The 27,423-nt window shown below is 48.8% G+C and overlaps 1 protein-coding gene across 4 annotated transcripts; it reads left to right on the top strand.

Moving 5' to 3' along the window:
- The first annotated feature begins 506 nt into the window (after window positions 1-506).
- Window positions 507-27,423, top strand: spaca6 (sperm acrosome associated 6). Of its 4 annotated transcripts, XM_047038735.1 has the most exons (10): window positions 20,365-20,855; window positions 21,073-21,159; window positions 21,718-21,789; window positions 22,416-22,439; window positions 22,671-22,748; window positions 23,469-23,572; window positions 23,822-23,978; window positions 25,318-25,501; window positions 25,934-26,011; window positions 27,035-27,423. In XM_047038735.1, exons 1-10 carry the CDS (start codon window positions 20,642-20,644, stop codon window positions 27,132-27,134), a joined length of 1,098 nt encoding a protein of 365 aa, XP_046894691.1. In that variant the 5' UTR covers window positions 20,365-20,641; the 3' UTR covers window positions 27,135-27,423. The 4 variants fall into 4 exon arrangements, 1 of the variants encoding a protein (XP_046894691.1); XR_006957472.1 differs by lacking the exons at window positions 20,365-20,855; window positions 21,073-21,159; window positions 22,671-22,748; ... (3 more) ...; window positions 25,934-26,011; window positions 27,035-27,423 and adding exons at window positions 588-1,109; window positions 4,421-4,467; window positions 8,799-8,864; window positions 17,240-17,342; window positions 17,457-17,576 and having other exon boundaries at window positions 22,416-22,660; XR_006957471.1 differs by lacking the exons at window positions 20,365-20,855; window positions 21,073-21,159; window positions 22,671-22,748; ... (3 more) ...; window positions 25,934-26,011; window positions 27,035-27,423 and adding exons at window positions 507-1,109; window positions 8,799-8,864; window positions 17,240-17,342; window positions 17,457-17,576 and having other exon boundaries at window positions 22,416-22,660.

Below are 27,423 nucleotides of genomic sequence, written 5' to 3' on the forward strand. Positions count from 1 at the left end.
CTCTCTCTCTCTTTCTCTTTCTCTCTCACTGCTTTGCTCGCTCCTGCCTGCTAGCTGTGTCTCATGCCTGTGTGCCTGTGTGCTGGGGGGCCAGCAAGGGGAGGTGCACTGAGTTCAAGTGCACAGGCTCAAAGACGTTCCTGCCTTTGACAAAGGGAAAGAGGAAAGAAAAGGGGAGTGGAAGGCAGCAGAGCTGCCGACTGACAAAGCAGCAAAGTACAGTGGGAGCACATGGAGATCATTTGAAAAAAGGGGGGAAATTTCACAAAAAAAATACTGGGAAACAAGAAAAGAAGAGAAAAAAATGTCCATCCCCTCTCTCCACTTACATACTCCTCCTCTTTCCCTCCCCCCTAAGATATTTCTTTCCGAACCACCCTTTCTCTCTCTCTCTCTCTCTCTCTCTCTCTCTCTCTCTCTCTCTCTCTCTCTCTCTCTCTCTCTCTCTCTCTCCCTCCCTCCGTCTCGCTCCCTCCTCCATTCCTTCCCTGCCTGCACATACACACACACACACATACATACACAATGACTGATGCCTTCTCTTTCTCCCTCCTTTTCTATCTCCCTCATTCTCTGTCTCTCTCTTTCTCTCTCTCTCTCCTTCTCTCCTTCTCCAAGCTCTCTCTCTGCTCCACCGCCAATACTTTTTTTTCCCCCTTCCGTGTGTTTGTTCTCTTGGTGGCGTACGGAGGAACCGGTTATGTGCAGCTCCAGCGCGTGCTGTCCCAGTGACTAGCCTAGCAGCAGCCCTGCCTCTCTCTCCAAAAAACAATTTCAACACGATGGCTGTTCTTTTTTTCCGAGTCATATCTTTTTTTAGGTATTTTTTTCCTCTTCAACCCTCTTCTCTTCCCGGAGTCCGGGCTACAAGCAGGCGAGTAAAAACTGTGAAGAAAGGTGACTGCGTGGAGGGAAGATGAGGAGGCAGAAAAGGAGAGCAAGAGAGAAGGGAGGACGGGAACAGGACCGGAGCAAAGACTGGTGCTGAGCTGAAAGCAGTAACGATAGAGCCAGGACGACAGGAGAGAAGGAACGGCCGACGATCGAATTGGAATCGGACGAAATCGCGGGAAACAGGGAAAAGGGCGAGAGGCATCGGATCACGGCTGGTATTGTCTAATTTGTTATTATTCATGTTTGCCTTTTCTTTCAATGATGTTAATTCCTGCTCTGATTCTTTCTCGGATCTCTCGGGGATATCTCTCTGTGTGTCCCTCCATAGTTCTTAGCTTTGCCCCTTTTTCCTCCTCGAAATTAAAAAGTGCCTCTGCACGTTTGTCTACTTTAATTCCTTTTCCTTCCTCCCACTCCCATTGGAAAAATGTTCCTCTGCCCTCGTGTTCCTCTCTCAGCGGATTGAAACGCAATGATTGCTTTTGTTTTACGGAACATTTATTTGTATTTCTTCTCATTGAAGACTCCTTGTGTGTAACCTAGGCGGTGGGCCAAAGGCTCAACTTCATTTTGGGGCCCAGTTTCGAGGGGAGGAAGGAGACACCAGTTTTCGATCGTTTTTATTGTGTGTGTGTTCGCTACTGTGCATCTTTTAAGTTGGCGTTTGACACAGCGTTCTGTTTACGTATGAAACAAGCGTTCTCCTGACAGTTTGGAGTCATTGTGAATAGTTTTAAGCAGATATTGAACTCGAAAAAGGTGCAACGTTGTATAGTTCGATTATCGAGGTGTCTCCCTCACCAATCTCTGGGACTGACTCCTCCCATCACCCCTTCACTTCCGTTCTCCGTCCACTCGTTTTGGACCTCCATATCTGACAAATGACACACATAAAAAAAATGGCCTCTGTATCTCCCTCTCTGCATGCGACGGCGCTCTACCTCGCAGCTCTGCGCGCGTGTATGTGCCTCGGGCCTCCACCTCGATGCGTTCAGCCCCGCGGCCGTCGTCTGAGCTGCGTCAGCCACAAGGTGCTCCTGCTCCCGGTGTCCGTGTGCGCGCACATGGACATGTGTCGTATCCTCATTCCATCCGTGCTCTTCCCTCGTCCGCCCATCTCCATGGAGACCCGCCGTGTGCCCCCCCCCCCCCCCCCCCGTAACTCTTGGCTACGTGCAAACTGCACAAAGACGCCCTGCCGGGCTGTGGGATCGAGGGAGTGCCAGGGAAAAGGGGGGCACTGTAATAGCGAGTCATCGGAGGGTGACGGTGAGGATGGCGGTGGTCTTGATAGCCGTGTCTGAGGAGCCTTTGTGTCTGAATGGAGCTTTATCCCCGGGACTTACTCACGGAGCTAAAGCCCAGACAGCCGCCATGGTGAGCCCTGGAAGGTGTCAGCCTATGGCAGGGCCTTAGACTCGAGACCGGCTGAAATGCACAGCTAGCCTGCTGCTCCTTTGTGTTATCAGGTGGACTAAATCCACGCTGGATTCTCTCTCTCCAGCCATTCCAGGGGAATGGCTGGAGGGGCTTGGGGATGAGAGTTCCTCGGACGGGGAGACCAAGCGCGTCCTGTAGGGCTCCACGCTCAAAGCAGCAAGCCGTTTCCTCGTCCGTTCTCATCGTCGTGTTTTTCCATATCAAGGGTGTGAAAGGACATTTCGCTCCGTGGAAATGGAAATGGCCTGTCGGCTGTTACAGCTCAGTGGCGGATCACGGCCACCTGCTGGGCTTTACATCTCCGACGCCGGGAGAGAGATGACCGAGTTCAGGGCCGATGTGAATGGATGACATGGCTCATTGACAGGCCGTGGAATCCATCCCACATTTGAGTTTTTAACGGCTTCCCTCGGCTGCCATCCTTTGAGCCTTTTCTCCCCCTCTCCCTCTCTTTCTTTTTCTCTCCCTCTCTTTCTCTCTCTCTCTCTCTCTCTCTCTCTCTCTCTCTCTCTCTCTCTCTCTCTCTCTCTCTCTCTCTCTCGCACGCCGTCTTCCTTGGGCCCCCCCAGCCGTCTGAACTTCAGAGCAAGTGGTGCATTAATGTGTTTCACTTGATGAAACATAACTCAGCGAGCCCTATCAATTATGGAGTGCTGGTGTGAGGGGGGCGGGAGGAAGGGGGTGGGGATGGAGGGGGGAGGGGGGAGGGGGCTGGGCCAGGCTCGACAGGCCTCAGAGTCCAGGATAAAGGGCGGGAGGGCGGACAGCATGTGACCTCCACAGTCGATGCTTTCACGCTCTTGTGGTCCGAGAGAGAGCTTCCGTATCCCCTCTGGAGTCAGTGATCCAGTTGCATCCGTGTTTTTCGGCTTCAGCTAGGATGCAGTCCAAAACCAGCTCAGACCAGCTATGGGGTTTTATAGCTATCCTAGTGTGACCGGATTCCCACTTGGCTCGGTCAGTAGTTACATCCAGAATAATGAGATACATCCCGTATTAATTTCTATATCTCTTGTCCTATTCTTGTTTCCAAACTCCACGTACAATACCTTGGCTGTGCCTTTTTAGCTGGACTCCAGTTATAATCAATTCACTTTAATGAACCCCCAGAGAAGCTCCAGGGTCCTATAGCACAGCTATAGCTGACCAGAGGCTCTGTGTGGTTGTTGTAATGATGAACATGAATGTGTGACCTCAAGCCTGCCTGGGAGACCTTGTAGGCTGAGCGTGGGAGTGGTTCATGGTCACGGTCTCTGACGTTCACTGTTCAGGTATTAGCTTTTTTCAAGTTTGAACCATTCTTTCTTTTACGTTATATCGTTTTCTCAAAGCAAGACGACGGTGAACTGGCTCGGGCCGGTTTAGTGTTGGAAAAAACCCAGAACAAGATTCATTTGAGTAGAATCCAGGGTTTGACTCGGGCCTGCAAGTCTCCATTATGGAGGAAAAACACCTCAAGCAGGTCCTGTAGTGCTGTTTCTATGTCGTACCAAAAATGGAGAAAAAGGTACAAACAGTTTTTTCTGGGGGGGAACAATCGAATGTCCCTGTTCCTGTCCTCCAGGGGAAGTGGGCAGAGTATTCCTGCAGACGGAGGCGGCGGTAGTTCAGGGGTTAATATCTGCAGGCCGTAGGAATGTGTTTGGAGTGAGCAGGGAGAATTCCTCAGTTCTGCATTACTAGGTCAAAGCCTTGCCTCTTACCTCGACAAACTCTCTCCTCTGTCCACATGTATGTCACTCTCCCCTCCTTCAATCTCTCTCTCTTCCTCACCCTTTGTTCACTTTTTCTCACTCTCTCTCTCTCTGCTACCCTTCTGTAGTTCTGAACCCCCCTCTTCTTGCAGACATCTAAAGGCTTTAGTGTTGGGGGTTGGGAAAAGGGAGGAGAGATATGAAGTGTTTGTGTGTCTGTGTGTGTCTGTGTGTACGTGTAGCGGTGTGTGCGTGTGTGTGTGTAAATGTACCACGGTGCGCACCCTCTTCTTCAGTGCTCCTGGTCATGTATGATTTATTGAGCCCTGTTTCGTTGATGGCATCGTTGATGGCATCCGACATGACCTATTCTTACCATCTCACATCCTCAGAAGTGTCCTGGTGGAACACCAGCAGCTCAACACACGCTACTCTGAGGGTAAGAGGCTGGAGTATGGCTGATTATCACATGCCAGCATGCTTTCTCACTTAGGCAAAGATTCCTGACTATCTTTGGTCTTGCATAAGAGTCCAATGGAGGACAGAGCTTTCAGCAGTCCTGCAAAATACCACCAAAAAATCATGCCCACGCAAAGTATTATATCGTACGTGTTAGTCACAATATTTGGATTCGGATTTGTCTGATAGAAATTGGTTGACTTTCATGCCGATACACCCAGCACACCGTCAACTGAGTCACCGTGACAAAGATAGCCCGTTTTGTCTGTTAACTAATACTGGGTGTCGTCGGTGTCATGTCTGGCCTGCTGGTTGGCTGTCTGTCTGCCATGTTGATGGCACGCACACCCCTAGTCTACCCTCACAATCTGACCCACTGTTATCCGCAGTGCTCTCAACGGCGGCATAGCTATGAGTGTGCCAGCCCTGTGCCAGACAGGAGGACGAGAGGGGCGGGGGGGGGGGGGGGATTGATGGAGGGAAGAGGTAGAAGGGGAACTGAGGAGAGGGGGTTGGGGAGAGGCAATGGAATGATGATGCAACAACCTTGTATGGTAGGACAAAACCGAATGGAAGACTGAGGTAGAGGAAGGGGGGGGGGTAGAGGGGGAGAGGAGAGGAAGAGGCGAGGACAAACGGACAGGGAGAGAGGCTGTGTTGTGTGGTTGTTGTCTGTGTACTCAGAGCACTGAGAGATGAGAATGTGGCCCGGGCAGAACGTACACTAAGCCCTCTGTTTGACAGAATAAAGGATCTCTTTAGACAAGACTGCTCCACAGCTGCTCTGTCAGAGGGAGACCGCTGCCCTGGCTGTTGTTTGTCTCCCAAGCCCCAAGAGATAACTGTCGGCCAACAGTCTTTTGCATACTAAGTCCACATCATTGTAGCTGCAAACCAACATACCATTAAGTTACGAGAGGCGTTAGGGACTGGGAATGTGTGGATGTGCAGGCGTCTGAATCCGGCTGTGCTTGGGACCATGTGGGGATGAAGGGGGGGGGGGCGGCAGAGTGGTGGTGGTGTATGTGTGTGTGTGAGGGGGGGGGGAGGGGGGGGGGCACATCTGTAAGATGAAAGAGTGGGGCAGTGTGGTTGTCTCTACAGAGAGTTGGAGAGAGGTCAGGAGGCGGCCGCAGCAACAGACACCAGGCTCATTGTTCCAAGTTCAAGGTAATGTTGAATGGCACTTTTCATTCGGCTCGCTGAGCATGGCCGCGCTGCCGCTACTCGTGGCTGCTTGAAAAAGGGTCATAATTGGGCAAAAACGTTGCTGTTGGCGATATGTGATGTTTGTGTTATGACAGCACGATTGACAAAGTAATTAGGCCAATAAATTACGATTCCATGTTTGCTATGTAGACAGTGGGAGTTTGCACTTGGAGAGTTAAGGTGTTTTGGTTTGGGGGGGGGGGGGGGGTATTTAAAATAGTTTTGTGTGCGTGTGTGTGTGTGTGTGCGAGGCAGAGGTGACCTGTTCTCAGCTGTGGCGTGTCTTTGTGCCCAAGGTCACAGCCAGAGGGTCAGACGTCTGAAAATCACTTCCCCTCCCCCTCCTCTCCTCAACTCACCTCCTTTCTTCCGCCCCTTTCCCTTCCTCTCCCGCCCTCCCCTTCATTCTGCGCCTCGCCCCTCTCTCTCTCTGTTGTGTCTGTTGGCTCACCAGGTCCTCTTTAGATAATCACAAGGGGATTTCCTGTTCACCTTATCCCCCCAACCCCCATCCTGGCCCCTAACCCTGCCCCCATCCCTGCCCCCATCCTGGCCCCCGTTCTGGCCCCCTGATGTCCTGGCCCCCTGATGTCCTGGCCCCCTGATGTCCTGGCCCCCTGACAGAACAAGCATCTCAGCCTCCAGAATCAGTTTTCGCAGCAGGTGTGCCATGTTGTCCATAGCAACAGATTAGGGGAGGGAAATATCCCGCCTATTCAAAGAGTATATAGACAGGGGGAAACTCCCCAAAAGTCTTGCTGGCTTCTGCCTGGTGCCAAAACTGTGGCAAGGCCAGCTACCCAGGGCAGTAATTGATGGTTTTGTACTTTCAGCAATAGTGGTGGAGTGAGCACACACATACAGGCACATAATTTTGAGTCTGAGTCACCCCTTTAACAGAAAGTCAATAACAATACTGGAATGATTAATAAGTCCCTCAGTCCCTCCCTCCTTCTCTAGTCCCCTTCCACTCTCTCCATCTCTCAGCTCCTCTCTCCATCTCCCCTCTCTCACCCTCTCTCACCCTCTCTCAGCTCAGTATTGATCTGAATACATTTGCCTCCCATTTATCTGTTAAACTCTCCTGCCCTCCCCCTCTCTCTCTCTCTCTCTCTCTCTCTCTCTCTCTCTCTCTTTCTCTCTCTCTCTCTCTCTCTCTCTCTCTCTCTCTCTCTCTCTCTCACACACACACGCACACACACACACACACACACTGCATTGAGCAGGCACAGGAGAGTACCTCACACACACACAAGGACACACACACACAGAGACACTGCGTAGGGCTGCTTTCATTTAGTTGAATTCTTTTCAGTACATTCTTTTTTTACTTAACTTATTTTACTGTGTCTAGTAATATTAAGTCTTAAAAACATGTTACATCATGGTTTTAAGTTGTCACATTTGAGATCAAATTGTATACATTTAATTGTGAAAATTATAAACAAATCAACAGGAATAAAAATAACACATTTAGGAATAAAAAAACGACATATATATATTTTTTTTACATACATGTATTACTTAATAGTACAATTAAAGTAGTTTCAATCTAACACACTGATATATAAACCCGTTATTTTTCCAGAGTGCAGGTGCAGCCTTGGCCTTATTGTGCATGTGCATTCATTCTTTGTAGACCTGAGCCAGGCTTGGAAAAAAATGGTTTGACTGACAGCTCATTTTACCCGCCCCCTTCAACCCCCTCCAACCCCCCCCCCCCCCCACACACACACACACTACCCATTCTGCTTGGTGGCAGTCAGGTTGCCATGACACCAGACTGTTTTGTCTGCCCTTTGACCTCTCTAGGGGGTGCTGTGGTCAATCAGGCATTACATATGAGGGGCGAATGGAAGGGGGGGGGGGCAAGGGGACTGAGGACAGAGATGGGGGTTTAGGAGGGAGGGAGGGAGAGAGAGAGAGAGAGGGAGGGATAGAGGTAAAGAGGGCGGGAGGGATAGAGGGAGGGACGGAGGTAAAGAGGGCGGGAGGAATAGAGGGGGCGCATTTCCTCTGTAAAAACGAGGTCCAAAAGGTTCCTCAATACATCCGCTGTGTACAGAGCAGGAGGTGGGAGCGGAGGAGGCTCACGGTGAAACAAAGACACATGTGCACACAGACCCTGGCTGTGAGCTGCCCAGCCAGGGTCAGTGAACTGGGCTGGAGTTCCTGGAGGGGGGGGGGGTGAAGGGGCTTGGGGATGGGCTTGGGGATAGGGGGTATTATGCTCATTGTGCAGACGGCCAGCTGAAGCTGTTTGGCTGCTTCTTTTGAAGTTATATTTATCAAACCGGAGCAGGAGGCTTAGTTCTCTCTGAGATGGCACATCCCTCTTTGTCCAGATTGTAGCGTGAGAGAGGAGCTCATGTGTGCTGTATTTATTGAGATGGCATTTAGATAGTAGGGATTAATCGTCTTCAGATGTTGATCGTGTGTTTTCCAGTGATTTCAGGGGGGAGTTGTAAAAGGACGGAAGATAAATGAAAGGGAATTTCCAGAAAAACTGCCTTTTGCCTTTTGGAAAATGTATAAAAAAATAGAAAAAACGGATTCAGTGCTTGTATTTTTATTTGGTAGTGTTAAATCAAACTGTCCTTTTGAAGTTGCAAGATTGATTAAGTCGTATCAGTATCTGCAGTAGAATGTTAAATATATTGTCCATTTAGTATTCTGTTATCTTTAGATTTTGAATTCTCCCCTTTATTCATTAATGTCATGTAAATTGATTGTGTAATTAAATCATCAGAATTTAGCAGCTGTGTTTGCCTGCATTAGTTTAGCTCATTAGGCATGGCCTTGGCTTGACCCAGAGAGAACAGAGAGCATAGCTTTCTAACTGATGACTGTGTGTTGGTATCAAAACATCAACATTAAATGTACACTCCATAAAAGAACACAATCCAAATGACTTTTTACCATCATGGCTCTTTTTACATCGGTTATACTGTGTGAAGTGTTTTATTCATTAAATGTATATATCAAAGCTATCTCAGTTATAGTACTTTCATAAAATATCTAGATATGTTTTGTTCTCAGTGAAGTTTGTTTCATTAATGACCTGTGTTTCTTGACTTCCGTAAATGTCCTTTTGTGTTGCAGATTGAAGGCCTATCTCTTGTTTGGGGCAGCTGCCTACCGCACTCGTTAAACAGAACCTGCTGTACAGTAAGTAACCTCTCCACCTCAGTCACTCCTCCTCCCAGCCAATCATCCATCCATTCATTCCCCTCTACTTGATCGTTGGAGCCTGTGGATCCTTCACCGGCACACTGATTTAGCTCTTTTTTACCTCCTTTCATCTGTGAACACTGTTTGTGGCCATGGTTTGAGCTGGATAGCCTTTACACTGTCCCTAGGTAGGGACAGTTATTTGGAGTGTGTGAGTTCTGTCTTCCGGGGAAACTGCAGATAAACGTATCATTCTGGAGTAGCAATTCAGAACAGAATTGTAGTCAGTGGAATCACTGTGGTGTCAAGTTGAGAAGTAGCACATTCTTACCTGTTTTACAAGGACTTTGTGGGCATAGTGCAGGAATTCCGTGGGATGACTTAGAGACTGCATTTTTCTGCATCATTTTTCTTTTCCATCTTTCAACACCACCAGATACCACACATCGCATTATCCTACGCACTGTTGTCCACGCACACAATCCCACTAACTATCATCCCTCAAAATGGATGTAATACCATTACCCATCATGCTTTGCACGCTACTGGAGACTACCGATTCGCCTGGCACCCCAGCCTGGCAGACATTGACAGCTGTGCCCTAGCAACAGTTTGGCTTGTTGCCAAGCCGTGGAAGTTGCCAGGCAAAAGGTTTCCATGGCAACATTCGTTTTGCCACCTTGGTGTACTAGGTTGGGGTGAAGCAGATTAGTGTAGGATACAGCTCTGCTCTGAGCTGGGGAAAACACGCTGATTCCAGCTCTGCCCTTTCTGCATGGCAATTTCACCACTGTGTAGCATTCAGACTACATTACATCGACCTGAAGTTGTTTTATATCAGAATCTTTTAACCGAATTCTCAGTTTTAGTATAGCAACCTGCTGATTGACTTTCAGTCAGGTTTGTCTGGGTTCCATCTCTTGTCTAATAACACACCCTCAGTTCTGTGTCTTTACCTCATCACGTTCTAGGAACTCTTTACTGTGTGGATGGTGTAGACTAGATGTTATGATTGTGGATGCTCTTGAACTCACATTCTGGTAATCTTGTGTTGTATTTTGAGTGTTTTTATTTTCAGGCATTTCTGCTTTATTGGGACAGAGACAGTGTACAATGACAGGAAATGTAAGGGGGAAAGAGGGGAGGACGTGCATAAAATATCCCAGGCTGGAATCGAACCGGGGCCCCTTGTGGTAATGCATTGGCCTACATGGTACACGTACTTAACTAGTTAGCCACTGGGGTGCCCTGTACAGGCTGGTCCAATGAATCAGTAATCGAATGAATTGAGAGAGGAGGGGAGTGGAGGACTATACAAGGACTTTTAGAAAGTACCCAGACAGACACCTTGAGTTACCCAGCTCTCACTGTGGAATAGCCTCAGGCTTTCCGCCAAGCAGACCAACTGTGGAAGGAGAGAGTCAGGGAGAGAGCGAGGGAGAGAGATGGAGAGAGAAAGTAAGGAGGAAGGATAGCTGACATTGGCACAATCTCACTGCATTTCTGCGTGATTTGACTGTGAAAAAGATTGCAGGCGGGAAGTCTAGGGGAGGAGGTTCAGGGGATAAAGGAAGGGTATGTAGAGAGGAGAGATGGAAGGGTGTTTAGAGACTGAGGGGGGTCGGGAGAGGGAGAGGAGGGGGTTTGTGGAGAGAGAGAGAGGAGCGTAGAGAAAGGGAGGTGGTGTAGAGAGAGAGAGGGAGGGGTGTAGAGAGAGGGAGGGAGGTGGAGAAAGAGGTAGGGGAGTAGAGCGAGGGAGGGGGTGTAGAGTTATGGAGGGGGGATAGTGGCGGGAGGGCGGGCGGGGGGTGTAGAGAGAGAGAGGCGGGGGGCAGAGAGAGACTGGTGAAAAGGTTTAGAGGTGGGAAGGAGGACTGATGAGGGCAGGAGCAGAGAAAAGGTTGGCTGAGTGGAGAATGGGTATGGGGGGGTGGGGTGCTTTGGCACAGGAGAGAGGACCAGCAGAAGGGAGGGAGAGGCAGACAGGGGGATTAGGAATTTGAGCACAGTCCAAAAAGAGGGGGATGGGGGTAAAGAAGGGAGAGGTGGGAAGAAAAAATCAAATTCACCTGGCAACGTTTGTAATGGTTCCTCAGGCTTAGCTACGGTAACTGGCAAATCTGAGGCAGACTTTCTATCTGTCTGTCTGTTCCTCCCTGTCTCTCTTTCTCTTTTATTCTCTACTCTCAAGCGTGTACCAGGGAGAGGTGCTGCACAGTTCAGGAAAAAGGCTGCAGAAAGATAGGTGGGGCCAAACATGGCCACTGATCTTCATTCATTTCCTGTTTGGGAAAAAAAAAATGTTCTGTCATCCCTCCTGCAGGCAGCCTTGCAGCTGTCTTAAATCTCCACTCGACACACACATTTCCATTTCAGAGACATACCACAGGGTTATCGTGAAGTTTGAATTACCATACAGCGCAATCACAGAGCTCTGGCTGAGTTCTGTAATCCCTCACAACACAAACTTGCTTTTCCTTCGCTTTCGTCTCCGTCTGTCTGCTAAACATGCATCCAGCGCGCCGGGGGGCGCCCGCCGTCTGCAGGCAGACGGGAGAGAAGCACAAGGAACTGTCGTCTATTCTGCCGTGTCATCGTAGGCCCAAACCACCTCGGATGCAGATATCCTCCGGACAACCTTTGCAGTGTAAATCCGTTTAGCGTCATTAAAAACACGTAATTTGGTTTAAAAGCCTGCAGCGTCCCTCGCCCCCAGCAGCCTGACAAGAAGCGAGGACAAAGTCTAGGAGTCTGTCCAAAGACATGCCTCAACCTTGCTCCTAACTTCCTTTGTCTTCCTGCACCTGTACACGCAGAACACATAGTTGACAGTGCAGTTAAGGACAATTAAAATGTGGGTTTTTTGATCGGCGTAGATTCTTCTACCGTGAGAAAAGTGGTTGCATTGTTGCAGTGACTTTCGGCTATTTGGCTAATTACAATGGAGAGCAGACGAAGACAGAGAGGCTATTTGTGGTTGTGGCATCCTAACGATGGGTTTTCTACCTTCTAGAATTGAGTACAAATAGAACTGTGTAGTCTGCGATAGTAGTGTGTGTGATACTAAGAGGGAATGAGTGCATGGCTTTGTTGTCTGATATCGGAGGCCAACTCTGATGGCTTTTCTGCTGCAGTGGCCAGGTTCTGGGAATGGCGCTGAGAAAAGGAGGGAGGCGAGGAGAATTGCAGGGGACAACGCAAGGTCAGTCACCACTAGAGGGCAACAGCGCCTCAGAAATGGAGGCCGAAGTTGGTGCACAGATCTCATTGATAGGTTTAACAGTGGATGTGCATGTATTTCCGTGAATGTGTGTAATAAGAAAACTAAGTCAGACAGACCCTCAGACAGACCTTCAGACAGACAGACAGACAGACGGACAGACCAGAAGGAATTTAGATAGGAAGACTGACAGATAGGCCAATGAACAAGCAGACAGACAGACAGATAGATAAGCCGACAGACAGACAGACAGGATGGCCAATGGGAAGACAGACAGGCGAACAAACAAACCGACAGACAGACAGATAAGCCAACAAACAGACAGATAGACTGACAGACAGACAGGCCAACGAACAAGTCGACAGGCAGACAGACAGACAGATGGACAGACTGGCCAGCGGGGCAGACAAACAGGCCAATGGACGGGCAGACAGACAGACCTGCCGGTGAAGAGGGCCCCCAGAGAAGCATGGCTCCAGAAGCTGTGCTGCGGTGTGAGGTAGTTGGTTGTATGGTTTCGCATAATAAACAGCACGGAGATAACTGTACAACCTTCTAGCTTTCCCTGCGGCGCTGCTCATCGACACAGCCAAACATCCCCTCGCACCACGGTAAGAACCCGGGTCTGTCTGCCAGGGAAAAGCTCCACATGACCTTCGTTAGGAGAGACAGTCCAGGTGACAGGCTCACTGTTAATTCATTAGTGAAGGTTGGGGACTGAAAAAGCAGCCAGACATTGTCTGGACCCCATGGATTCATGGGATTGATATGTGCTACGATGCTGTGTTCGTCTGTGCGGTCTGTGACAGTTTGTTACGCAACTCCCAATTTACTTGAGGGGCGAATTGGATATTTGTCGACACACGCGGCCATGCACACACACACACAATCTCAAACACACACACTAACTCATCCCTCCTGCCATCCCCCTCCCTCCTTCCTCACCCTTCCCTCCCCTCCTGTGTGTCTGGCAAGTGGCTGAGACAGCAGGCATCTGCAGTGAATTGCAGCCGGCCCTCCTCCTCCTCCTCCGGCAGGAGAGAAAGGAAGCATACATCACGATTCTGCTGATTCAGCGCTGTTGTAGCGTTCTCTTTATCATCGTCCCCCAACACGACGCAGTCCTGCGGCCGGCTCGCCCCGCTCGAGCGCTGTCGTCGTCCCCGCGTCTAGGGGAGGGTGGGTGGGGGGGGGTGGAGACCAGCCGAGCGGCCAGCGGGGCTGGGCTCAGCGGGGCTCCCTGCTGCAGCCTCGTGGCCCAGTCAGGTCCGGTTCTTGGAGGCTGTTCTCTGCTGCCGATGGTATCGGAAGGCAGGTTACTCACACGGCTGATGTAAGCGCATTCGCGAGCCAGACAGGCGGAAGGCGAGGCTGCCTGCTCACACTCATGCACGCGCACACACTCGCATGCACTCTTTCACTCACACACACACGCATGCACACACACACCAAACACATACAAATACACACACTCGAAACACATACACATGCAAACACACTTAACACATTCAAGTACACATATAGACTCAAACGCATCGACGCGCAGGGCTTCCGCTCCCAAAAATCAAACTGCACCGCTGACACTCTCAGCATCTGTTCTATCATGTATAAGGCAGATACATGCTAAATATAGAAGGTAGAACCAGCCTGATAAAGAAGGTGACCAAGCCTGGCAGTGACAGTTTGGATGTGCATGTAGGTCATTTATCCAGGCTCAGAGAGGATAGATAACCAAGCAGACACACTAGACGAGAGAGACCCTCCCAGACTGATGATGTCATGGCTCTGGAACAGTCCCGGTGCTTTGTCTGACGCCGTGGCACTGCGGAGTGGAGCCGCGGGCTGGCACACCTGTCTAGGACAGCCTGCGCTCGTCACTCAGCGCTCTGGCCTGATGTCGACAGGGAGGGAGGGGGGGGGAGGGAGGGAGAGGGGGGGGTAGGGAAAGAGGTAGATTGAGAGAGAGAGAGAGAGAGAGGGAGGAGGGGGGGAGAGAGGGGGAGAGGGAAAGAGTTATCTTTCTTTTCTGAGTGCAAATGGGTCCCCATGAAGCCTCTGGCTGGGAGACTGGTTTAGGAGAGAGCCGAGGTGAATCTGCACTCTACGAGGCAGGCAGGCTGACAGGTAGACAGACATGCAGGGAGGCAGGCAGACATGCTGACTGGCAGGAAGGGAGGTAGAAAGCCTGGCAGACAGACAAGCAGAGAGACAGACAGGCAAGGTGGCAGGTGAGAATGCAGGCAGACAGGCAAGGCTTAAAAATAAATCTATCCCCTTTAATGTTTTCCCTTTGCATTTCTAACTCTACATTATGAAAACATTAGACTTGCTTGGCAAATGCATGGATCTGTCATATTTTATGCAAATCTCCATCTGACACAGGATTTACAGTCTCAGTGTTCTCTACCGTAGTCTCAGTCTCATCTGACTCTCACACTTTCTTAAGTGTCTCAAGCCGTCCCCCAGGGAGAGATGTTGATATCTCTCTACTGTGGAACACGGTTAGAATACTAAGGGACAGCCATTCGGCTTCAACACGTCCTAGCGTTTCTGCTCCATTTCACAGAACAGACAACCTACGTCTAAATTAGATTCCGTCTCCATCTTAAACTTCCCCTAAGGGGTTGTGTGATTCTGTTACGCAATAGACACGTACGTAGCAATGAGGTCACACGGTGTCCTCTGTGAGGAACAGCCGACGCGCCATCGACAACGAGGTCACAAGGCTGACATCTGGCTTCGGACGATCTTCCACTTTTTGAACGATGGTTTTCATGGCTGTAAGTAAATCAAGGTACTCGAGACACCCTTTGTGTGTGGCGTATCCAATTCCGTGATCAGTTTGACCTCCCCACGTGGCAGGCTCTAGTCGGTGTTTCACCCCGTTTTTCCAGAAACGTTGATCACACTGTAGGGGCGACCAGATGATCGTGCCGTTTGATGATGGTGTGATTCCAGTCGACATGGAGAACGGCGCTAATGTCAGGCTCTCAGGTTCAGGAGACGCCTGAGCTTCATGGCCACTCTCCTCCTCCTGTTAGAGAGACTGACCCTCCCCCTCTCTCTGCTCCCTCCGCCTCCTACCCTCACCGCCACCCTCCCCGCTCCCTGTCTCTCACACACTGATTCTCCCAGACACACACATGCACCACGAGCATGCGCTGATACAACCGTATTTACGCACACGCTCACTCACTCACACACACGCACGCGCGGACGCGCCACGAGCATGCGCTGACACACACAGCCGTTCTCACGTACGCATGCACAAACGCACACGCGCACAGGCAGACACACACGAGTAGCGCACCGACTGCAAAGAGGGAGGGGTGGGGGGGGGGGCAGAGGGGTTAGCGGAGACGTGATGCTTGAGAAAACGTGAGAAATAAAAAGAACGAGATGGGAGGAAGGGAGGAGAGAAGGAGAGCAGTTAGAGGGATAGACAAAGGGAGAATCTGGAGAGAGGAGAGTTTGAGATTGAAGACAGGGCATGTTTGAGGATGCTGTGAGCAGAAAGAAGAAGACTGGAGAAATAAAGAAGGACGGGGTAAATTGCTGTGTGCATGCACCATGCCACAATATTATTTGTTTTGATCATGTATTTGTTGAAGAGTGTTGCGTGTAAATGTTTTGCCCTGTTTGCGTGCGCGCGTATGTAAGTCTTGTATTTGTGCAGAACATGTGTGTCCCTGTGTGTGTGTGTGTATTTTCTGGTGACAGCCTGAGAAGACGAAGGGGGAGGTGTCTGTGCTGGTGGCAGTGGGGGGAGGTAGGTAGAGAGCAGAGTAATGGAATCAATACTATTGTCTGTAACCTACCTGCCGCTAGGCTCGCTGTCTGGCCCCGCCAGCCAACCATCAGAGGGAGCTACTGGAACAGTGAGAGAGCCTGGAGCAAACACACACACAGACCGACAGACAGAGGCTGAGGCTGTGGCTGGAACTGGGAGAGAGAGAGAGATAGAGACAGAGAGAGAGAGAGAGAGCAGAGAGAGAAGAGAGAGAGAGATGAGAGAGAGAGAGGAGAGAGAGAGAGAGAGAGAGGGAGAGAGAGAGAGAGAGAGAGAGAGAGAGGAGAGAGAGAGAGAGAGAGAGAGAGAGAAGAGAGAGAGAGAGAGAAAGAGAGAGAGAAAGAGAGAGATAGGAGGAAAGGGCAGACTGCGGCTTCTTTGTATTTGCAGTCTCAAAGTGATCGTAATGAAGAAGAGAGGGACGAAGAAGGCTAAGTTTGATCCTCTTTTCTTATCTGATCCGTTTCATTTCACCAATAGTTCACCCATTTAGCGTCCGTCTTTGCAGAACAGACTTTGTGCCGGCATCTTTTTGTACGTGCATGCGTTCATGTGGGTCTTCCGTAGCTTCTTTGTATGTGTTTGCATGAGTGCGTTTTAATGTAAAAATAAGAAAATAAGAAAGATTCAAAGCTCATGTCGAGGGTGGGATTGAAGATACGTCTGCCCTCAGTTGGTTTTCTCCTCAACGTGTTTCTTTCCCAGGTCTCCATCCCAGATTTCATGCATCCCTCCGTGGCTGTCTGTGCATCCGCAAACGCTCCATCCATCTTCTTCCTGTTCTGTCGGGGCGTTCAACAAGGCTTCTGGAAGGAGCAGTAGGGCTTGTTAAATGATACGAAAATAAACCGTATGGTTTCACGGAATACGATGAAAAGTAGAGTTTTTTTATTTATTTATGCCGCGTGGTCTCATGTACTTTATGACAGTCCTGACTAACGGACAGTATCTGAACGCACGGCACTGTTTAGTTCAACTGAAGTGTAACTTCTTCCGCAGACAAATCCATAATTCATTGCTATGTGAAGTTCTGATCAATGTCTTTGCTGTGCTGCTCCACAAGTATGGCCTTTAAACCGTACATTTTTATATACACAAAATCAGATCTATGGCTCATTAGAACATAAATGCCTGGAGAGTATTCGTTATTCATTTTAAAGGCTTTTGCTTCAGAATATCCATGAATGATTTCTGATGTGTGCCGGATGAAGCATGATCATTGTATGATATATGACCAGTAGGGACACAACCTAGTCAGGCACATCAGAAACCTGGCCTCAAAATACTGCATGATGCAATATAGTATCTCCAAGTGCTACAAGTGAGAAAACATTTTTTAACTTTGTGTATAATTTCTTTCAGTTGTCTTTGTTAGAAAAGGAGTCATGCTCTCTGTCTACCAAGAGGTGGCGCTGCCCTGCGGTATCTTCCCTTTGCAGAACTTTCCCTGTCGAGGATCATCAAGGTATTTTTCCATGGCATTTCAATCAAACGAAGATGGGAGATTGCTGCTTCATTGACGAGTGTGTGTGTTGCAGAGAGTTTGTTGCTTAGACTGTGTTCTCCTTTCACTTTCCAGGGGGAAAGGCGGATGTGGTGGAGACGGTACTCGATGACTTGACAAAATGGATCCAGGGCTTCTCCTTCTTCCCAGCACGCCATTTTCGCCATGGCACAGTTACGCCATCTGTTTGAGCAGGTGGGTGACAACGCATCTCCTGCCATTGCTGTTATTTAAACTGCCGGTCGTCAAAAAGTTTCTAAGTTTATAAGTCAGAGAGTCGGAGGCTTCACAACTAAAACTCACCAGGTGCAGGGAATCACAAAGGATCTGATTATTGCCAAGTGGGGAATTATCTCTGTGGCAATTTAATGAATATGACTGATCCTGACACAGTCATCCTTCAGGTAGCTTGTTTCAAGGCTCCAGTTAACACCATTATTAATGCCCATTAACGCTAAATACACATTTAACAGGTACTATTTACTGACATGCAGTGCATGCTATTAAAGGTGTGTTCAACAGGTGGTTAATAATATCAGCATTGCGTTTACAAGTGCTGCTCTTCTACCGCCTTGGTGATTTTGGACATAACAGTGTATTTCATCTTGATAATGTACTGTATCCAAGGAACATAGTAACACAAATATGTTTTGGTGTGTAATCTTGTGTGATGATGTTGTGTTGTCTTGAAGTGATGAGCTGTGCTGCGTCTCTGACCGGCAGACTGGAGAAGAAGCACTGTGATGCAGCAGAATGCAAATGTCAGATGAGGTCATGTCTCATGCTGAGACTGCGGGCCGATGATAATAATAATAAAAAAAAACTAAAAAAAAATAGTTTCTCACACAAAATGTCTGTTGAAGTCCATTTCCCAGTATGCCCCTCTGTCCCTGAGACCCTTAACCTGTGAGGTCATAGTAGGTCACAGGTGAGGTCCTCGGGAACAGGGCTGCATTCAGTGTCATCGTCTGAGCCTAAAATCTCCTTTAAAGTGATGTTGGATGACTTGCTAGACTTGTTGGTTTGCTTTCACCATTATCACAGTGGGCACTGCGTCAACACTCATGGCCCAAAGCCAAATCCCAAACAGATAAGTGTTTGGAAGTTAGCTTGTTTCATCCAGTTTCCATCTGGCTGTTTCTGTGTTGACCGATGTGATGTGGACCTCTCAAGATGCAAACAAAGCCTGTCGTGTCAAACAACATAAGCAAATCCTGCTTGAAGGATTTCTCGGGAATGGATTCCTGGACAAGAGGACATTTAATCCTCCCGCTGCAGAGGAAATATTAGGGGGCTGACCCTATTGGCTGGCTTCGTGTCTCTCCAGTGGGACCCAATAAGAAGGCAGTCTAGGGTTGAGACCCCGTCATAGTCATCGTCTTCAGAAAACATCTGTAAACTTCAAGATTTAAAGCCCACTTGTGCTGAATTAGCATGTATTTCTTGTTACGTGTCGCATTTGATGTTTATTAAATAAAGATGTGTATTAAATTTGGTTTGACACCCCGTGTGAATGTGTGAAGAAAGCAGGATGCAAGTCTGACAGGGCGGTGTGCGAGAAGCTCTCGAGGTGTTGAGCGTTCAGTAATCTCATGAAGCACAATTTCCCCTACCATCGTCATTGTCTAGCCCCCACACAGCGCTGAGAAATGGGGACACACAGGGCAGCGAGCACAATCTTTGCCAGACAGACCAAGGATGCGCTAGCAAACACTTCCCGCAGACACGTTTGACCACACACACTCGTCTTCATTACGTCCCATCGTACGCCCATTCCAGAAAATGATCGTCTTCTAGCTACACTAGGAAGACATGAGCAGAGTGCTTGGATGTGAAAATATTGCAGTCCCGCACGACGGAGGGGGGGGGGGGGGGGGTGGGAGGGTGTTTGCTCTTGCAGTGCCCTCACTGTCTGGACACACAAAAGACACACACATTAGAGTGTGGCCCTTTGCTGGGGAGGTTGACTGACTAGCTGTCTGACTTTGGCAGTCCTGTGGCAGACTCTTGGCCAGTATTGATTAGCTTGTCTGTGTAGGAGACAGATGAATGCATTAGTACCCAGCTCACCCCCCCCCCCCCCCCCCCGCCACTGGAAATATATTAACTTCGTGTATTAGGCACCCTGTCTGGTTACCATGGAGACGCTCCGGGAGAGAGGGGCTAGGGGATGGTGGGGGGAGGGTTGGGGATATGGGATACGATGAGGCAGTGGGTTTGTAGTCCCGCTTTCTATCTCTCTCCCTGTTTCTCATTCTCCTTTTTTCTCTCATTTATCCTCTCCGCCTTAAACCTTTTTATCTCTCTCTCTCTTGCTGTCTCCCTCTCACTCTCTCTTTCCTTCTTACTCTTTCATTACTGTATCTCGCCTGCTTTGTCTTGCTTAGTGTTTGTATGTTTGTGTCTGAATGCATGTGTGTGTGTATGCGTATGTATTTATACGTGTGTGTGTGTGATGCCTGACTACAGTATCCTCTCCTTTCTCTCCAGTGCCCCCCCCACCCCCTCCCTCTCCCCGCCTTTCCTAGTCTCCCTATGTCTGCATGTTTAGCTCTGTAATTGGGGATTGGCACTTTCTTCATTGCTCATGGTGCTATTGATTACAATGTCCTCTGCTGCTCCAGGTCCTCTGCTGCTCCATCACTCTTGTTGGTACTTTTCTCTCCTTCTCTCCCCTGTTCTCCATCTCTGCAGCTAGACGCTTTCCTTTGTTTTCTCTTTTGGCTCTTTCCTGCACGCAGACTTCTCACTTTCCCGTTCGCAGACATGAGCAATTTACCCTCTCAAAAAACGTCCCCTCTCTAGTTTTTCCTACCCCTCCTCCCTCCCTCTCTCCTTCCCTCCCTCCCTCCCTCCTTCCCTCCCTCCCTCCCTCCCTCCCTCCCTCCCTCTCTCTCTCTCTCTCTCTCTCTCTCTCTCTCTCTCTCCATCTCCGTGCTCTGCAGTAAAACTGGTGCATTGAGGCAGCAGGGAACAGGGACTAGAGACAATAGAATGGAGGCGAGGAAGGGAGAGAGGAGAACTGTTACACTGCTCCTAGCCTATCATCCTCAAATAGGAGGTGGGAGAAGATGAGCATCCTTATTAAAAAAATATATAAATAATATTTTTTACGGAATCCCAATAGTTGATTTGATCCATCAAATTAAATGGCAGATCAAAATTGGCAGAGTAGAATGTTCTTTTATGACATCACACATTGTTGAAAAATTCCAGTAAAGTTTCCAAACGATGGTGCATCACACATTTAAGGTGTGACCATGTGGAAGTCAATTCTGTGGCTCCTTCATGCTGGCTTGTTACTGGACCCGTCCATAGGCTGCTATCACTGCCTGGTAGACATGGATATCAGTGTCAAGCTGTGTTGGGGTCATGTTATCACTGAAAGCTACACTCGCAACATGGATGAATGCTTTGAGAAGGTGGACCGCCTAATGACTAATGCGACGAAAGTAATAGAGGCTGGTAGAGTTGGTGAGAGACCTGAACACACCAGGAAAGGGTTTCTTACATGACACCTGAACTTATATGACCAAACTCTAATTCAAATAATAAAACTATCAAATGATTATCTAGTGATAATAGTTTAGATAATTGTTACCGATATAATTGAGACGTCTTGATGAGTGACTTGTCTGTGATGTGTAAGTGACTGGCTGGTGAAATGTGTGTCTGTCTATCCATGCGTCAGGTCCAGGGTATGACCAGCAGTTGAGAGAGATCATGTTGTCTCAGATCATACCCCTGTTGGAGGAGTTTGACCAGAAACTCAATGACGGTAATAAAGTTAACAGGAGACATTACATATTGCCATGGGACAGAAGACCATTTAGAGGAATATTTAGAGATAGAGGGTAGGGCGAGGCGGCTGTGGAAAGGGGGTGTGGGGGAGTGTGGAATAGAAATGAGGGTAAAAATGTTAAGGGGAGGAAAAGATAAAAGTTCGAGAGGGGGAGAGCGAGAGGTGAGAGTTGAAGTGAAATCAGTACAAGAGAGAATCTTCTTATCCGACAGTGCTTATTACATCCGCGAGTGGTTATCCTCCAACAGCTCATCTTCTGCCAACACTCAGCACTCAGCACTCACTCCTTAGCAGCATGGTTCTAGTACATAACTATGTGTCACGAGTACCACGCTTCGCCTCTGGAAGCAGATGGATGTGGCACCACTAGACCATTCCACCCCCCGCAGATGTCAGGGGATGGGCAGAATGAGAGCGGAGGTGAAGATGAGGGCTTCGGAGAGCCCACACGCACGTTCCGCTATGACATATATTGAGACGGTCTCTGTCCTCTTTCTATCTCCTCTTCCCCTCCTCCTACTCTCTGTCTCTCAGACACCGTGTATGAGAAGAGGTTGCAGACAGTAGCAGACAATTTTATTGCTGCTGCCTCCAAACTGCCTAGAGGTGAGACATGACCCCCCCCCCCCCCCCCTTCTCTCTTCTTTTATCTCCACCCGCGCTGGCACACAGTATCACACATCATTTGTTTGTAACATCTTTCTCTCTCTTTCTGATTCTCTCTCCCTCTCTCTCTCTCTCTCTCCCCTCTCTCTCTCTTTCTCTGTCTTTTTGTCTCACTCTCTCGTCTCTGTCTTGTTCCCTCTCTCTCTCTCTCTCTCTCTCTCTCTCTCTCTCTCTCTCTCTCTCATCTTTCTCTGTCTCTTTCTCAATCTCTTCTCTGTCCCCCCTCTCTTTTTCTCCCCCCACCCTCTCCTTTTCCATTGATACTCTTAGTCCCATGAGAACATATCATTTCTTACATTTCCTAGCAAGTCACTCAATTTGCAATCTACCAGACGTGCCGACTGGTTAATCATCGATGTTGATGTTTTACTCTGCTTTGTTTGCTCTTGTTTTCTGCTTGATTCTCTATTAAGGTCAATATAATGAATATATTTAATGTATTCTTTTCATAAATTCAATCAAAATCAATAATTATCATTAGTATTGTTAATATCGCTATTATTATAATTGTAGTATTACTATGCTGTAGTTATCTGTGTCAAGAAAATCTGATCTTCTTTTCACAGCTTCAGGATGCATTCCTCCATGTGGTATGTAACTGGATTCCTTCTCCACAGCCAGTCACACCTCAAGGACTTGACGCACTGCCAATTACTAGACCACTGTACTGGTTGTTACTCTAACTCAGTTTGAGTTATTGAAATGCAGATCAAAGGATATCGTTGCAAGCCATGTCTTTATATCCTGAGTATAATGTATTGTGTTACTTAATTCCTGGTTTCTACTCAGTCATATATGTGCCTGTTGTGGTTTCTTTATAGGTTTCCAGGCAAAAGGTGCACTGTACAACTGCATAACATGCAAGTATGACACCTGTGAGCTGCCTCTGGACTGCCCTGGTTAGTGATCCCTGCTGCTACACAGTGATGTTGGTTTCAAATTTGGTTTCCCTTCTAGTGCCTCCATTTCTCCCCCGAAAAAGGGAACACTAATTCTGACTTGACACAGTTTGTGTTACGTAAGCGTATTTCCCCCCACAAACATCCACTCTGTGCTTTTCATCCTTGAAATGTTCTTAGCGGAAAGTCAGGATTGTCAAAAACCCGACCATGGCCTGTGTTTGTTTTCACACATAATATCTTTTGCACACAAAAAGCCTTCAAGGTACCCTTTAAGGCCTTGGCCTCTTTATGGGAGGTGACAGTTGCCTCCTACACTGCCTGGTATTCATATCCACCCAGCACAGTACAATTACTGTTCAGCATATCATCCTTTTCTACTGCACTCCCTTGAGACTAGGCTTAAATATAATCATTAGAAAAGCTCAGACTGTTAGTGCTGCCCCCCGAAGAAACATCTTCACCTTGTATGATGTGTGTGTGTGTGTGTGTTTAGTTTGGTTTCATCCTCACATGGATGAGAAACTAAGAAAACATTTACAAACGGAAATGTGGGGGGTGTGAGGGGGTTAGGCAGTTTAGGGTTCAAATTTACATTATTGTTTGAATTAAATTGAGGGTTAGGGTTTGGGGTTAGGGTTAACACTATTTTGAAGGGGAGTGAATTGTTGGTACTCACTAGAATAGTAAAACGAAACCTTTGTGTATGTGTGTGAGCAGTTGAAGAAATCACCGTTGTGGAAAACAACCGAACCAGGATGTGGTGTGATGTTTCCTTTCCCTTGCCGATCGACCTGGAGGTGATCTGGAGGTTTGCTGAAGAGGTACGTTTTACTGGCAGTCAGTGGAGCTCCGAAGAGACATTGGGGTCTGTACCTCAAATCCCTTCCCATCCAGCTTGTCACTCCCTATATCTACAACTGCTCCACGACTGATAAGTCTGTGACCCCTGAGGAAGAGTCTGTTTCAGACTTACCCTCTGGAAAGTTGTCCTCAGTGAGTCCAGAGGAAGAGGAAAGAAGTCAGCAAATGTGGCAGTCCAGACGCACAATACCACGCGGGTTGTTTTACAGGTAAAGAGCCAGCAGGTGGATCTGTTTAAGGAGGTGACTGCAGGGGTGGACCGCCTCTACTCCATCCCCTCTGCCAACCTGCAGCACACAGGAACCTACCAGTGTGAGATCTTGTCCAACCAGCGCTCCATAGTGAGACTCTACTTTTACCTCAGAGGTAACTACAGTCTCACAGGTAACTAAACACTCACAGGTAACTATAGTCTCACAGGTAACGAAACCCTCACAAGTAACTACACCCTTCAGGTAATCACACCCTCACAGGTAACAGTGCCAGGTTGGCACTCAGGCCAACGAAGGCCTGAGTGCTCACAAAACATGCAAATGACAAGTCTTCCATGAATATTTTTACTTAAATAGTGTTTTTCCAGTCATGGCATTCTTGCTTCATGCTTTTGTACTCGGTACTTTTGTATCTCGTTCTTTGTCATTAAACCTAACTATCTGGTTTCATCTCCCCCTTCCAACCTTTTCTATCACCTTCTCTCCCCCACCTCCCCTTCTTCCCTTCTCCTTCAACCTTCTCTCCCCACCTCCACCTTCCCCCCTTCTCCTTCAACCTTCTCTCCCCATCTCCCCCTTCCCCCCCTTTTCCTTCAACCTTCTCTTCCCCACCTCCCCTTTCCTCCCTTCCTCCCTTCTCTCCCCCACCTCCCCCCCTTCTCCTTCAACCTTCTCTCCCCACCTCCCCCTTCCTCCTTTCTCCTTCAACCTTCTCTCCCCCACCTCCCCCCCTCCCCCTTCCTCCCTTCTCTCCCCCACCTCCCCGCCTTCTCCTTCAACCTTCTCTCCCCCACCTCCCCCCTTCTCCTTCAATCTTCTCTCCCCCACCTCCCCCTTCCCCCCTTCTCCTTCAACCTTCTCTCCCCCACCTCCCCCTTCCTCCCTTCTCCTTCAACCTTCTCTCCCCCACCTCCCCCTTCCCCCCTTCTCCTTCAACCTTCTCTCCCCCACGTCGCCCTCCCCCCCCTTCTCCTTCAACCTGCTCTCCCCCACCTCCCCCTTCCTCCCTTCTCCTTCAACCTTCTCTCCCCCACCTCCCCTTTCCCCCCTTCTCCTTCAACCTTCTCTCCCCACCTCCCCCTTCCTCCCTTCCCTCCCCCACCTCCCCCCCTTCTCCTTCAACCGTCTCTCCCCTTTCCCCCCTTCTCCTTCAACCTTCTCTCCCCACCTCCCCCTTCCTCCCTTCTCTCCCCCACCTTCACCCCCTTCTCCTTCAACCTTCTCTCCCCCACCTACCCCTCCCCCCCTTCTCCTTTTCTCCTTCAACCTTCTCTCCCCCACCTTCACCCCCTTCTCCTTCAACCTTCTCTCCCCCACCTCCCCCTTCCCCCCCTTCTCCTTCAACCTTCTCTCCCCCACCTCCCCCTTCCCCCCCTTCTCCTTCAACCTTCTCTCCCCCACCTCCCCCTTCCTCCCTTCTCCTTCAACCTTCTCTCCCCCACCTTCACCCCCTTCTCCTTCAACCTTCTCTCCCCCACCTCCTCCTCTCCCAGTGAAGCCGCAGGTTGTGGTGGGGTACACTGATCTGCAGGAGATATTTGACCTGTCTCTGCTCCCCGGGGGTCGGATAGTCTCCAGCCCTGGTGGTCCCCCCCCGGCCCTCCAGCTCCTCCCCCAGCCTGCTCTCCTCACCGCCTGCCTGACGACCCTGCTGCTGCTCCTCTTCCTGTCCCTGGGGTAACGCCACACAGCTGGACCACACTGAAGAGATAATACCCTCCTCCACCCGTTACCTCGTCACTCTGCTTGCGCACAGCTGCAAAGATGGGGGAGATACCGCACACCCTCCACGTTTCTCTCCTGCCGGGAGCTCATTTTGATTCGCTTTCTTTTTTCCTGAACGAGGAAACCTTGCTGAGTTAAAATGGAGTCTGGAAATGAGATAGCTTGGGGTGCTCTCACACGATCCCTGTTGAGCTATTGTCATCAAGCTCATCTTTTTATTCATGTAATATGCAGAATAGAGATTGGTGTATGTGCCTAGGTCCCCCCCCCCCCCCACACACACACACACACACACACAATACGTCCTAGGCAATAATGTTCAGGACAGATGGCACTGCTCATCATTTGAGCTGTACACCAACTCATCTCTCACTATGTGTCCAGGATTCTGTACTGGAAGTCTGCTCAGAGATACCGGAGAGATGGACAACAAGCTCAGGAAGATCAAGTTTCAAGAGAGATGTATGTCCTGCATTAAAAGTATCAATAGCCAAACAACTATCTGGTCCACGTAACTCTGTCATTATCATGAACTTGATCGTTTTGGTTGGAAGGAAAGAAGAAACATTTGTGTTAACAATTCAGAGTCATGACTTGCACTAGGCTAGTCTTTATTTTAATCTGGGTCATTGAAATAATCTTAGATATGCTGTTAACGTTTCAAAATATAAAAATAAGTAGCCTATGCGCACGCTAAAACGCACTTGAGGGAAGCAAGACTTTTCAGAAGAAAAAACGAATAGTCCACGACAGAAGAACGAAATGCCACAATGACAGAGTTAATTACCTAGACCAGGATAGTTGTTTTGCTATCGATTTTTATGTTTAACACAAATTTATGCTTTATGCTTTAGCATAAGTAGCCTATTTGCTAAATGCTTCGATACCCAAATAAATGTGCCAGTGCCTGTAACTCTGTCAGGCTATTGCATTTTGTACTTCTGTCGATCAATTTATTATTTTTGTTAGTTACTGCATCCATTCAGCGACGAGGTGTAGTACCAGCAACCATTTCCGTTTTGAGTTCATGTAAGTGTTTTTGAGTTCATGTAATGTCATTTCCCATTTGGGGGACCGTGTCTTCGTATTGGGGGGAGGTGAGCAAGTCATCTTATTAGGGAGGAGTTGACTCGTATTTGGGGGGAGTGTTTTCATTTGGGGGATGTACTCATATTAGGGGGTGTGGTTTGCACTTCAGGGCCACCATAGTGTCGCTCAATCTTCTGCCGACATTAGTAGTAAAACAAATTATAAGGCAAGCGACCCTCCAGCCCCGAACTGTTTTGGCCCATCGGGAATTTTCCCGGTGCTCGCGATGGCAAGTCCGCTACTGCTTTTTTCCCTTATGTTTTGATGGTGTCTAAGTCTGCACACTATGCTATTATGTAATATTAGGCTCTCATGCAAACATCATGTCATCATATTTTACTTTATCATGATAACGTCTTACAGTACGGTCAAGTGTTAAGATTCTTTCTTACCCAGGGGCCCGCTGATGCAGGAGACGCAGTTGGAGAAGGATTGGCAGGCCCTCTCGATGTTGAAGGCCATCCAGTACCTGAGGCTGCTCATGAAGCTGATGTAGGACTCCTTCAGGTTCAGGATCATCACGTCTCCTCCCACCGCACCGTAGCTGGGGTCGCTCTCCAGCACTTTGCACAGCTCCAGTGTGGCCAGAGTATCCAGCTTGGTGTCAGAATCACACACCTGGGGGGAGCGGGGAGAGAGACACTGGTGAGGAGGAGGAACAATGAGAGAGAGTCTGGATTCTATCGTGTGGTTTCGATTGGTTTGAAATGTGCCAGTGTTCTATTTGCTCTGACACTATCAATCTTAGGCAAAGACGAATTTGGACAGATTCTCCGAAAGCAGAA

Source organism: Hypomesus transpacificus, chromosome 2, assembly GCF_021917145.1.
Source record: "Hypomesus transpacificus isolate Combined female chromosome 2, fHypTra1, whole genome shotgun sequence".
Classification (NCBI taxonomy): domain Eukaryota; kingdom Metazoa; phylum Chordata; class Actinopteri; order Osmeriformes; family Osmeridae; genus Hypomesus; species Hypomesus transpacificus.